The sequence below is a fragment of the Perognathus longimembris genome, chromosome 20 (assembly GCF_023159225.1).
Source record: "Perognathus longimembris pacificus isolate PPM17 chromosome 20, ASM2315922v1, whole genome shotgun sequence".
Lineage (NCBI taxonomy): Eukaryota > Metazoa > Chordata > Mammalia > Rodentia > Heteromyidae > Perognathus > Perognathus longimembris.
This window is the reverse complement of record NC_063180.1, coordinates 22,156,322-22,170,116: the sequence shown is the minus strand read 5'-3', so window position 1 is coordinate 22,170,116 and position 13,795 is coordinate 22,156,322. Positions and strand designations below refer to the sequence as shown.

At 46.4% G+C, this 13,795-nt stretch overlaps 1 protein-coding gene and 1 pseudogene across 1 annotated transcript in view; one reads left to right on the top strand and one right to left on the bottom strand.

The window, feature by feature from the left end:
* The window catches only part of LOC125368436 (sulfotransferase 2A1-like), a 33,729-nt gene extending 28,268 nt beyond the window's left edge, over positions 1-5,461 (bottom strand). Inside the window, exons 1-4 of the mRNA XM_048369406.1 lie at positions 5,300-5,461; positions 4,110-4,321; positions 2,526-2,652; positions 868-962 (exon numbers count right to left, since the gene is read on the bottom strand). Of these exons, the coding sequence (XP_048225363.1) occupies positions 868-962; positions 2,526-2,652; positions 4,110-4,321; positions 5,300-5,435 (570 nt within the window). The 5' untranslated portion in view covers positions 5,436-5,461. The remainder of the gene's footprint in view (positions 1-867; positions 963-2,525; positions 2,653-4,109; positions 4,322-5,299) is intronic.
* Positions 18-824, top strand: LOC125338887 (annotated as a pseudogene).
* Positions 5,462-13,795: the final 8,334 nt, after the last annotated feature.

Here is a 13,795-nt window from a genome sequence, read left to right as displayed (position 1 = left end):
TATGAAAAGGAGATAACATGGAGCAGGTAAAGAGAAGCAAAGGGAAGATAGCAGAAGGAAATGGCAGGAGAAAGGATGAGTGGAGTGCAGGGTTGGAGTCTTGGCTCAGAGGGTAGAGAGCCAGCCAAACAGCAAAGCATCAAGCATTAAGTTCAAGATTCCACCTCACCTTTCTCTCCACCCAGCCATCTTGTCAGCTGCTTTGGTTTGGGAGCCCTCCCGCACCTAAGGCAGAAAGATGGTGGCCACCAAGAAGATGGAAAAAGTCTCTGGAGTCGATCAACTCTAGACTCCAGCTTGTTATGAAAAGTGGGAAGAACAGGCTGGGGTATAAGCAGACGCTGAATATAATCAGACAGGGCAAAGGGAAATTGGTCATCCTTGACAACTGCCCAGCCTGAGGAAATCTGAAATAGAATACTATGCTATGTTGGCCCCAACTGCTGTCCCTCACTACAGTGGCACTGATACTAAACTGGACACAGCATGTGGGAAGGACTACAGCGTATGCACACTGCCTACCACGGATCCAAGTGATCCTGATATCATTAGAAGCATGCCAGAGCCAACAGGAGAAAAGGAAACAGTGTGTAATTTTCCATTAATAAAGCCTGCCAGAGCTGGGTTAAAAACAAACAAACAAAATACCCCACACAAACAAACAGAAAAGAGAGTCCATCTCAGAACAAAAAACGAAAAAGAAAAGGAAGATAAGTGGAATGCAAGAAGGAATGACATAGGAAGTTGAAAGAGGAGGTGGGCTAGAGACTGGGGGAGGGTAGTGGAAGAGGGGTGGTGAGAAGGAGAGATGGAAGGAGGGGTGAGGGGGCCACAATGAGGGGTCTTGTGTGTAACATCATTCATTACCTTTTTCATCTCCTCATAACTGAGGATCAGCACGTTCTCCTTTTCCCGCAGGGACACCCAGCCTCGGACGTGATCAAACCACGATCCGTATGGCACTGCAGGGGGAACAGCAGAGCAGAATGAATAGACCCCACCATTACCCATCTGCCCTGGGGTCATGGCACTGATCACATTCGTCTCTGTCAACTTTACTAGAGTGTAACTGAGGAATAAATCCTGGTCCTATTTATAATCTCAAATTTATGACTTGTTGAAATAGCTGCCAAGTTTGCTATGGAAAATCAGTGTAATTATTCCCTAGGCCCTTCTATCACACCATTTCCTCCTTGCCAGCTGGTAAGGTGGATTTCTGCAGTGAGGAGAGGTGAGGTGGAAGGCATCATGGCGATGGGAACCAGAGAGAGGACTGTGGTACCCAGATGTGGCTTCCCAAGCAACACTTTTGTCTTGTTTTTGTAGCAATTTTGGCCCCATCTGAGGTGAGTGACACCCTCCCCCAAAGCAACACCAACTCCCCTGACTGGGACAAGGAGCCCAGCAGGCCCTCACATAACTCAAGCCTAGTGCCTTCCATGCCAAGTTGCCCCAAATCCACAATTTCCACAACTGAGCGTAAGTCCAAGTGCAAGGTCAAAGCATTGACACTTGGCACACGAGGCACCTCCCCAACCCTGCCCAAGACACCAAACAGGTCAGTCTGCAGGGGGCACTGGCTTGGTTTATTCTACTTGAAAACACTGTAAGACTTTGTTAAATTCTATTCGATATCTGATTTTGGCAGTTCACTCTTTGTAGATAAGAGTCAAACTGATGAGTGTGAGTGTGTGTGTGTGTGTGTGTGTGTGTGTGTGTGTGACTTCTGGGCTTGAAGGCAAGCCCTGGGCATTCTCACTGAATTCTTATGCTCAAGGCTGGAGATCTGCAACTTGGGCCACACCTACACTTCTGGCACCTTGGTTACTTGGAGATGAGAAACTCACGGGTTTCCTTGCCTGGGTTGGCTTCCAAATGTGATCCTTAGATCTCAGCCTCCTGAGTAGCTGAGATCACAGGCAAGAGCCAGCCACCTGCACCAGGCTATAGTCTTGATTAGTAAGAGATGTTGGGTTAGGGGAGAAACCATTCAAGCACCTCTACTGAAGCTAACATCACAGGGCCGGGACCACGCAAGAATCAGGTAAATAAAGCACAGATGTGCAGCCCTGTGCCCACCCCCCCCCCCTTTCATTCCCAAGTCAGGCCATGGAACCCTGACAGAACCATGGAGAAATGACAGAATTACAGGAGTTCTGCCTCACTAGAAACATGGAGGTCTCAACTTTAAGTGAGAAACTCTGAAATGGACAGCAAAACAGAATTTTTAAAAGTAGTGGTCATGTGGAATTTCGTTGTCTGGGAAGCCAGTGAGCAGCTTACTCTTTCCCAGCCTGCAAGCTCCAGGGGCTCAATCACCCCAGGAAACTTCTGTCATGAGGCAAGACTGAGTGAAGGGTATGTTTTTTGTGTTGTGCTGAGCAAATATGAATTCTAAGATGAAGCACATTGAACTCACAGATGGTGAAATTTAAAGATAAACCCTGGGGTGGGGTGGGCAGACGGTTGCACAAGGCGTTAGAAGATGTTGACATTCTTGTCTGCTCACTTCACAGCCCACTCACCATGTCCTTGCATGAACCACTCAAAATATTGCTCCAGTGACTCTGTTTCCTTAGCCAGCTTTGTTAAACCCCAGAAATAATAACCAGATATGAGAACATCATTAGGATTTCTGATGACATAGATCACCTGAGAGGGAGAAAGGAAAGAATCAAACAAACAAAAATCAAAACACATTTCTCACATTTCTCACATTCCTGATGTTGATCTCTGCTCAGATCAATTCTATAACATTTCCCTCAAACATCAAAGTGTCGATGGGTCTCCTGGTTGTGCATCTGTTCCTCAAATACATTTCTGAGTTCCTCTAAATGAATTACCTTGCCAGGAATAAAATGATGGAAAGACAATGTATTGCCTAAATGCATCCGGGATATTAATCATCTACACAGCACAGGAGAGCAGTTGCTTATAAGTTGTTGTGGAATAATCATTGAAGGGGCTGAGCAGTGGTGGCTCATGCCTGTAATTCAGGAGGCTGAGGTCAGAGGATCCACCAGGTCAGCATAGGCAGAAGAGATCAGGAGACTCTTCAATTACCTGAAAACCACAAGGGGACCTGTGGCTGAAAGTGGTCAGGACAGTTTTGAGAACAAAAGCCCAGGGACAGCACCCAGGCCCTTAATTCAAGCCCCAGGAGTGGCATAAGAACAAAACCCAAAAGGTCATTGAAGGTGGGAGATGGGAGGATGAAATAATACAGCAACAAAGAATTCATACCACAGGAGCCCATTCCTATGGACAGGAGTCCATTCCTTGGGAGCAAGCAAATGTAGGTAGGGATTGCACAGGGCTAGTGCGGGCTGGGCAGGGGAAGCTGGACCTCTCTCTGGAGGACAAATGCTCTGGGTCTAATCTGGCTGGGAAGACCCGGGTGTTTATTCACGGAACCTGCATTCAGAGTCAGGGTACAAGCACCAGGTCACATGACACTAAAAAAACACAGTCTAATTTCTCTCTCTCTCTCTCTGTCTTTCTCTTCCAGTCCTGGTGCTTGAACTCAGGGCCTGGGTGTTGACATGAGTTTTTGTGCCCAAGTCTGCCACTCTACCAGTTGAGCCATAGCTCCACTTCTAGCTATTTTGGTGGTTCACTGGAGATGAGAGCTGGCCGGCCTTTCCTGCGTGGGCTGGCTTCCCACCTGCATCCTCAGATCTCAGCCTCCTGTTTAGCTGGGATGACAGGCATGAGCCATGGGTATTGGCTTAAAATAAGTTTTGTTCATGTTTTAGTGCATTCAGTTCATCTGACAGGGATTATCCGGCATGATCCACAGCACGCACTCTGGTTTGGTCTGAGGACCCTCTCACCTCATGAAGGAGAGTTTCAAGCCCCACTGTGACTACAGAATGAGAATGGCTATATAAAGTTTTAAGATTAAAAGGCATTGATGGAATATTTATTTATTCCAGTCCCCAGGACTGGAAATCCTGGCGTAGGCCCTGTCCCTGAGCTTTCCTTTTGCTCAAGGCTAGCACTCTACCACTTAAGCCCCAGTGCCACTTTTGGCTTTTTCTGTTTTTGTGCTTCATGCATGCTAGGCCACATTCCCAGCCTGGAATAGTTATTGAGCACTGTGTACTGACCTTGGCCTTGGAGGAAAAGAAAGATTTGGGGAAGAGGTGGATGGGAAGGTGAGAGGTGAGGAGGCGGGGGCCCTCCTTCCTGTCTATGGTTAATTGGTATCCACGTTCAGTCTCGATCCAAGGGGCGCGGTCAAATAAGACCTCAGATCGGATCCACTTGGGATCCCCCTTAGTGTGAATCAGACAGAGAACCTCAATCATCCAGTGGGTTCCTGGGGACAGAGAGAAAAGCAAAGGCCCCCATTTCTATCTGAATATACAGTACACACACACACACACACACCATAATTAAATATACACACCATACATTGTAATGATAGAAACGGTGTCAGTACCATACAATCTGGTGGGGATAAGTAGTCTTATGTTCATATCAATCATAGCTCACTCAAAGCAAGTATCTTGCCATCTCATAATTCTATACTGTTCACAACAAATGAATATTGATTTGCTTGCCACCTGGATTGACCTCCACAGTCTTTTTATCTCCTCTAGGACTTGGGGAAGTTCTGGGCTTTGTATGTTAGTGCACACAATTATTATTATTTTTTTTTACTATGGTCTTGTCTCATGTACTTCAAATGGCAAAATGTCCTGAAAATGGTGGTGCATGGGTCAGAGTTGTCTGCATTCTCAACACTGAGTAATATTCCATTTTGATCTCTTAATGTATTTTGAATTATGTGTCCATTTCTCTGTGGACATTTGGGTTTAATCCACCTCTCAGCCGTCCTTGAAATCACTTCTGTGTATCCCTGCCTCTGAATTTCCAGAACATTTCAGTTGTAGTGTATCCTCTGTGCTTGCCTCCACTCCCAGTGGGCACTCACACAGGACTCCCTGCATTCTGGGACTGGCCGGCAAGTTCCTTCTATTTACTGGAAACTTTCCAGTTGCCAGCCACTGCCCATGAATTTGAAATCATGTCTCTACTGCAAGTAACCTCCACGCCACCCTTTACGTTGTAATATACGATGGAGGCTCCTTAAATCTTTTATTTATTTAATTTTTTGGTTCCAGTCCAGGGGTTTGGGCACAGTCACTGAGCTTTGGGTCTCACGGTTAACAGTCTACCATATGGGCGCCAGTCCTTCAGCAATGAGTGACTGCACTATCCTTCCTGGAAAGTGGGAGGAAGAGGGGGGCACAGGCCTGTCCTGTCCCATGCAGTAGGCGCCCTGTGTGCTCACCTGATTTGGGGTAGGTCACCGTGAGGATGTCCTCATCCTTCAGCACCAACGTCTCATGAGCTGCTTTTATGACTTCAGAGTTGTAACCCACGGCAGGGAAAGGAAGGCCTGCATACCACACGTAGTCCTGTGCCATGGCAGAGTCCCTGCGTGCCTGGCTGCTGTTCCCAGATCACTGGCACCGCCACTGGCGAGGTGGTGGCAGAGTCTGGGTTGTCGTCCTGGATGGTGAAGCCAATCATTAACTTCGTTCATTTTGTTGTGACACGAATTTGATGATAAAGAAAAACACAGTGTGATTTCTATTGGGCAACTGTGGGGGCTGACCTGTGCTCATCTGGTATTGGGTTCATGGTAGGGAATTTGAACTATAAGAGGAAATAGAAGGTGAAAGGTGTGAGAGCTGGCTTTTCTTAAAAATTTAAGAGTAAAAACTGTATTTGAATCCAGGCACCAGTGTCTCACACTGTAATCCCAGCTACTCTGGAGGGTGAGATCTGAGGATGGTGATCTGATCCCAGCCCAGAGGGAAGGACAGAAGACCTTTATCTCCAATCAACCAACACAACGGCCAGAAGTGAAGCTGCTGCTCAAGTGATGGGGTTGCCTGCCTCGACCACAGAAACACAGGAGCAGCTCCCAGGCTCCTCTCCCCCACCCAAGTTGGATCAGGAAGTGGGAGGAGATGGGGGAGGGGGTTCCTTTCTGTCTACTAATAATTTGTATCCATTTACAGTCTCAATCCATGAGGAGCCAGACAAATGAGGTCCCAGATTGGATCCACTTGGGATCCCCCTTGGTGTGAATCAGACAGAAAACCTCAATCAACCAGTGGGTTCCTGGGGACCGAGAGAAAAGCAAAGACCACCCATTTCTATCTGAATATATCCATCCATACAAACATATATATGTATGTATACATATATATTATAATGGTACAATCTACATACCATAAACCTTAATGATACAAATTTTGTCAAGCATACCATCTGGTGGGGATAAGTAGTGTTAAGTTTATTTCAATCGTATCTCACCCAATGCTAGTATTTTGACATCTTATAAAGGTACTGTCCACAACAACTGAATATTGATTTGCTTGCCACCTGACTTGGCCCACACAATCCTCTTATCTCCTCTAGGACTTTGGCAGTTCTGGGTCTTGTATGTGAGAGCAATCAGAATTTTTTTTTCTCACTACAGCCTTGTCTCATGTCCTGAAAGCGGTGGAGCATGGGTCTGAGCTGTCCGCATTTTCAACACTAAGTTTTATTCAATTTTGTTCTCTTAAACTGTTTTGGATTGCACAGTCATTTCTCTGTGGATATTTGGTTTTAATCTACCTCTCAGTTTTTCTTGAAATCCCTTCAATGTTTTTCTTGTATTCCAGGATTGGCCTGTCAGTTCCTTCTATTTATTAGAAGCTTTCCAGTTGCCAACTGCAATGATTCTTCAATTTCAAATCATCTTTTTTCTCAAAGTAACCTCGAAGTCATTCTTTTCATTTTAATATAGGATGGAGTCTCCTCAAAAAGATCTATCTATCTGTCTGTTTGTGTGCCAGTCCTGGGGCTTGAAGTCAGGGCTTTGGTGCTGTAGGCTGGCACTCTACCATTTGGGCCCCAGTTTTCCAATACTGAGCTACTACACCATCCCCAAGTGGAAAGCAGGAAGGAGTTGGGACACAGGCCTGGCCTGGCCCATGCAGTAAGTACCCTGACTGTTCACCTGATTTGGAGTAGGTCACCATGATGACATCCTCATCCTTCAGCACCAGCTTCCCATGTGCTGCTTTTGTGACTTCGGATTGTAACCCACAGCAGGGAAAGGAAGGCCGTCATGCCATACATAGTCCTGTGTCATGGCAGAGCCCTGAGTGCCTGGATGTTGGTCCCAGGCCACTGGCACTACCACTGGGGAGGTGGTGGCCAAGTGCAGGTTGTCATCCTGGGTGGGGAAGCCAATCATTAACTTTTCCCATTTCATTATGAAACTAATTTGATGATAAAGAAAAACACAGGGTCATTTATATTGGGCAACTGTGAAATTACTCAAGGGTGATCTGTCCTCATCTGATATTAGGTTCATGGCAGGGAATCTGAACAAGAGGAAATAGAAGAATATAGGCTTGGGGCTGGGAATGCAGCTTCATGGTAGAGTGCTTGCCTTGCATGCACGAAGCCATGGGTTTGATTCCTCAGCACCACACACAGAAAAAGCTGCAAGTGAAATGGCAGAGTGCTAGCCTTAACCAAAAAGAAGCCAGGGACAGTGCTCAGGCCCTGAGTCCAAGCCCCAGGACTGGCACAAAAAAAAAAAAGAGAAGGAAATAGGCTTGAGGGCTTTTCTTTTTTTTTCAAACCTACTTTGCCAATGAAATATTGGAAACTTAATTTAAACCAAAACAGAACTTGCAAAACTTGTGAGACAACAAGAGCAGTCCTTTTAAGGACATAATATTAAGGGTAAGGAGGAATGCAGAAACTGTCTTTCTTTTTTCCTTTTTGCCAGTCCTGGGGCTTGAACTCAGGGCCTGCGCAATGTCCCTGTCTTCTTTTTGCTCAAGGCTAGCACACTACCACTTGAGCTAGACCACCACTTCTGCCTTTTTCTATATATGTGGTGCTGAAGACTCGAACCCAGGGCTTCATGTATGCTAGGCAAGCACTCTACCACTAGGCTGTATTCCCAGCCCTGGAAGACTCTTATCCCAAATGAACTAACAAAAATGCCAGAAGTGGAGCCATGGCTAATGCAGTAGACTGCTCACCTTAAGCACAGAAACACAAGGATGGCTCTCAGGCCCTGAGTTTGAGCTCAAGGACTGGAAAAAAATAATAATAAAGCAACATGAGATTGTGTTGTTTCCGTGTCATGCGACCCGGCACCTGTGCCCTTCCTCAATGCTGTTGCAGTGAATTAACATCTGGGTGCTCATGGTCAGGTCAGACCGGGAGACTTTCTCCTCTAGAGAGAAGTCCAGTCCTCCCCCGCCTGTTCCACCAGGCCCAATGCACACAATTCCCCCCTGCCATGCTACTTAGATTTGTTTTCTCCTGAACCTCATAGAAATGGGCTCATGTGATGTGAACAGCCACACAGGGGCAGGTACATATGTTAGGGCTGACCTGAAAACTGGAGTAACTAAATATAAGTCTTAGTGTTAAACTCTGGTGATGACTCCATGATAGAGGGCTGCACCCCCACCCGTGAGACTACTTTGTTATAGTTTGACATTTAAAAATGTAGGGAGCACTTGTTCACCTCTATACCTGGGTAACAACCATGGTAATGGACAGTAAAAAATGATCATAGTCATAGACTATAGAAATAACCATAATAGTAGTAGAAATGCCATGGTAACTGTTGGGTTGGTATACTTATGATTAAGTACTGGATTGTTTTAGCCCACTCAAGCTTGCTTAGTGGTAATGGGAAAACATGGTCACAATTGTTAAAATAAAGTTGGTACTAGGTCAGCCTGACCAAAATATTCTGCTTCTGTAAATGGCTTGCTTAATCCATTTGTGACTTTCTCTACCCCCTGCACTAACCCCCTGCATCAGTGCTATGTGACCACCTGTTGTCAATTCCTGATATCGAGGCCAGTTCCTGATATCAAAGCCAAAATAGATAACTGAAAGGGTAGTCAATAGAAATAGGACAAGACTTGCTTGCTAAATGCCATCCAATCAAGTATCTGCCAAGTTGGAAATACCCTGCCCCTGTTGTAGTCACAGTAAAAACCCTGCCTATCTGAGGGTCAGGGCTCTCAATCCAGATCCGCTGGGTTGGTGATGGTTGGGAGTCCAGGCTCGAGCTTGCAATAAAGACTCCCTCGAGGGCTGGGGATATGGCCTAGTGGCAAGAGTGCCTGCCTCATATACATGAGGCTCTGGGTTCGATTCCCCAGCACCACATATACAGAAAATGGCCAGAAGTGGCGCTGTGGCTCAAGTGGCAGAGTGCTAGCCTTGAGCAAAAAGAAGCCAGGGACAGTGCTCAGGCCCTGAGTCCAAGCCCCAGGACTGGCCAAAAAAAAAAAAAAAAGACTCCCTCGTGCATCTGCATCAATAGCGGTTCCTTGCTGGTCTTTGGGGACCAGAAGTCTAGGCATAACACAAACTCACACACTCAATTCACATGTACACACACACTCTCACACACCCCATCTCAGTGATGTTCCAAAAATATTTGGTGGTGTTCAAACTTGCAAGGTCAGGATAAAGGAAGTCTGAGAAACTCTCCCTGCCCCATGAGCCCGAGGAACCATGGAGATTCCTGACCTGGAGGATCAGGGCTGAGATCCTGGAAAAGAGAGAGCCTGAGGGAAAAAGGAAGCCAAAATTAAAATGGATGAGGGGCTGGGAATGTGGCTTTTCGGTAGAGTGCTCATCTAGCATGCATGAAGCCCTGGGTTCAGTGCCTCAGTATCACATACACAGAAAAGCCAGAAGTGGTGTTATGATACAAATGAAGCTCAGAAATAACACCAAGGCTCCGAGTTCAAACCCCTGGCCTGGCAAAAAACAAAAGACAAATGAGTTGAGGAAACTTGGCAGTGATTTTGGGGGGATATTAGTGAATTGGACTGAAGGTGTTGAGCCAGAAATCAAGCCCTTTCTTTTAGCAAGTGTTGTGAGATCTACACCTATCCTCAAAACAAAGGATTTCTAAATTAAAGACAAAAACAAAACTTTCCCTCAAGCCTGCATCCTTCTATTTCCTCTTGTAGTTTGGTTCCCTGCCATGAACTTGTTAGGTTTTTAAAGTAGGTAGCCGGTAAAGGAGAACGCCACGCGGTATTCAGGCAGGAGAGAACGTTTATTACCGAACTGCTGGCCTGTGGCCGAGATGATCCATGGCCGGAGAGAAGGGAGAGAGAGAGAGAGAGAGAGAGAGACCCCCACCCAGCCCCGCCTTATATCTAGGGCAGGGGCAAGGGGTGTGGCCAGGTGGATTAGGATGTCACCTCAGGGAAAGGGGAGGTAACTGCCTCCAGGTCTGCAGGTTACCCAGGTAACTGGTTGGAGACTTAATGAGGTGGGGGCATCTGCATGTAGCCCTCAGGGAGAGGACCTAACAGAACTGAAAATCAGATGAGCAGAGAAGGCCCTGGAACCATTTCCTAGTTGCTTAATAAAAATACCATGATGACAATCACACTGTACTTTTCTTTATCATCAGCTTAGTTTTGCAATAAAATAATAGGTTAATGATTGGCTCCACCAGGCAGGATGACCCTTCAGACTCTAGTACCACCCTTCCCAGGGGCAGTGACAGTGGCCTGGGGCCAGGAGCACATAGAGGCCCGCCATGACCTTCCTCTCATGGGTTACAGCCCTGAAGTCACAAAGTCAGCCCAGGTGCAGCTCATGGTGAAGAATGCGTGACCTACCCCAAATGAGGTGAATGGATGGGACACAGCTGTGTGGCAAAGGCCTGGCCAGTGCCTCCACCCCTTCCAACCTCCCATCTGTGGATGGTGTAGGAGCTCATCCCTTTCCTTCCCTTCAGAGACAAGGCTCTTGCCAGCCTGTTCACGGGGATTCCTGTGTGCCCAGTGGACAGGAGAAGGGACTGGGGAAACGCAGTAGGGTTGGGTCTATGGCAGAATTAGGTGTTTGTGATGTCCTGTGATGACTGCCGCAGAGCTCATAGGAGAATCACATCCAGATTTTTCCTTTTGCACATAAAATGGTGTGTTAATGTAATTTATTTATTTAGGGTTGGGTTGTTTTTGGTTTTGTTTTTGTCAGCATTGCGGCTTGAACTCTGGGCCTGGGCACTGTCCCTGAGCTCTTCAGCTCAAGGCTAGTGCTCTGCCACTTGAGCCCACAGTGCTACTTCTGGTTTTCTGGTGATTCATTGGACAGAAGAGGCTCACGGACTTTCCTGCTCAGGCTGGCTCTGAACTGTGATCCTCAGATCTCAGCCTCCTCAGTAGCTAGGAATACAGGTATGAGCACCAGTGCTTGGCCTATTTAGGTTTTTTAAAATGATCTTTCAGTTTGCCGGTGGCTCAGGCCTGTCCTGCTAGCTACTCAGGAGGCAGAGATCTGAGGATGGTAGGAGAACAATGTCCAGCCTCAGCATGGGCGCCAAAAATGAATGAATAAATAAAAGGAAAGATAAGTTCTGGAAGTGAAAAGACATAAGTGACTCCATCTTAAAAATCTAAGCTTGCTCTCCCCTAAATCAGGAGGTTACACAGAAAGCCTGCACACAACACTTTTTGAGAAAAACTGCTGAGTGTCTCAAACAGAGGATGTATGTGTTAGATATAACAGAGATTGAAGCTTAACTTTAGGAATGCAGTTTAGCCCTCTGCTAACAAAGTTTAACTATAGCCCTCTGCTAACAGAGTTAACTATAGCCCTCTGCTAACAAAGTTAACTATAGATAAGATTAGCCTATTTCCCTCTGCTTGCTTAGTGTGATGTATTGTTAATCAAACATATGTCTGACTGTGTGGAAGTTTCCCCAGATTGCTTAAGAGTTGTTTGTTTCATGATATAAAAAGACTGCTAGATTTTGACTTGGGGCCTCTTGTCACCAGTTGCTGCTGTGTGTGCGGAGGACCAAGCTAGCTTGCAATAAATGCCTCTTTGCTGTTTACATCAGTCTTGGTCTCTGGTGGTCTTTTCTTGGGGTCCTGAACTTGAGCAAAATATTGAGGGCTCCTCCGGGATACCCCCCAAGCCCACCCAGACACTTGATCAAGAGGCAGTGAAAATCCTGCCGGTAAGTGAATGGAAGGCATTGCCAATCTGTGAGATTCTGTACTCTGGTTCTGAGTGGATTGCCCCATTCTAAAGGCACCCATATTTGTGATTGACAGATTTTCCGTCCGCAACTGCCTTTGGTCTCCGCTTAGCAATCCATGCCGCGCAGCAAGTACTCTGGTTGCCTGGTTTTTTCAAGTCGGCCAAGGGTCCTGGTAGCTGCACTATACGGCCGCCGACGGGGTCTGTGGGAGACATCCCCTTCCCCTCCGGTTCTGAGTGGATTGCCTCATTCTAAAGGCACCCATATTTGTGATTGACGGATTCTTCGTCCACAACTGCCTTTGGTCTCCGGTTAGCAATCCACGCCTTGCAGCGAGTTCTTTTGTAACATTTGGGTTTGTGTTTGTGTTTGTTTTGTTATTTGCTTGTCTCTGGCTGAGGGGGAAGTGGTCCCCTCAGAACTCAAGCAGGTCCCAAACCACTGGGAGAGCCCGATGGCAGAAGGCCTAGGTGTTTATTGTTTATTTTATGGTGTTGCTTTTGTTTTAAGTATAAGTACTGTGAGTTGCATATTTTAAACCAATCTGATCTGGTAAACGTTCTCTAGACTGATAGAAAGGAATATTGAATATTGGCTTGAATGTGAGGGGAAAGTGAAGAGAAGGGTGAGGAGTTGGGATTGGAAGCAGAAAGTGGAAAAGGATTGAGTGGATACTGTAAAAACTGATTTTGGTTGTTATGCAAATCAAATCCAGTCAGATACTAGAAAAGATTGTGTTGCAGAAAAGGAAAAATTGCCTGTAATGTTATAGGACTAGTCTGGACTGTCCTTCTCTGTTTTCTGTATCTCCTGACTGTGACGGACGAAATGGGACGGACTCCCTCTACCCCCCTGGATTTATGTTTAGATCATAGGAAAGATGTACAGGTGACAGCTCACAATCAGAGTGTGAGTGTCCACAAAAAGAACTCTGGGGGACTCCCACCCAGCCTTCTTCAGCAGAAAATTATTTGGTGTGCTAAAATGTTTTTCTAAAACTATCAAGCCCTAGAAAATGAGGCTGGAGAATGCTAAAATCATTAGTTAAAAGTTTTGTCATAAAATTCAGGTGTTGCAGGAGTAAGATTGGCAAAAATACCTCTTGCCACTGGAAAGTGTACGGCCGATGTTTATCTTGCGCTCTTTAAGATCTTTTGAATATGTATGTGTGTATGCATGTGTGAATGTGAACATGTTCTGAAGAGCGTAGAGAATAAAATTGTGACCATTATACCCCAATAGCTATTTTGTCTCTGTACCTTTGCTTGCTAACCCATGGGGAAGTGGAAAAATACGAGCAGTCTTCCTATAGCTTCTCTGTAACCACACGCCCCCCCACCCCCAAACGAATCTGGGCACTATCTCGCACCGGGACGTGATTAATTGTCCGCGCCTGGAGCCCACTCAAGGTTGGACATAACTAAGTGTCAGCTCTCAGACCCCAGCCCAGACCAGGAGGTAGGAACCGGCCAGCTCCAGGAATATGGCTATGTGACCACTCCTGGAGGCCCACCCTCAGGGTTACGGCCATCTGACCCATGCTTCAGCGGGAAGACCCAGGCCAATCCTGAGGCGACCAGTAAACTAGGGCAAATGTCAACCAATCATGTACTTGTAACCAGGGGTCTTCCTCATGCTCCTTGTACTTGTCTATAAAAGCTGTGCTGGAATTGTGCTCGGGGCCTCTCAGCGTCACTGACAATGAGTGTGCAGGGGACCGGGTTTGAACTC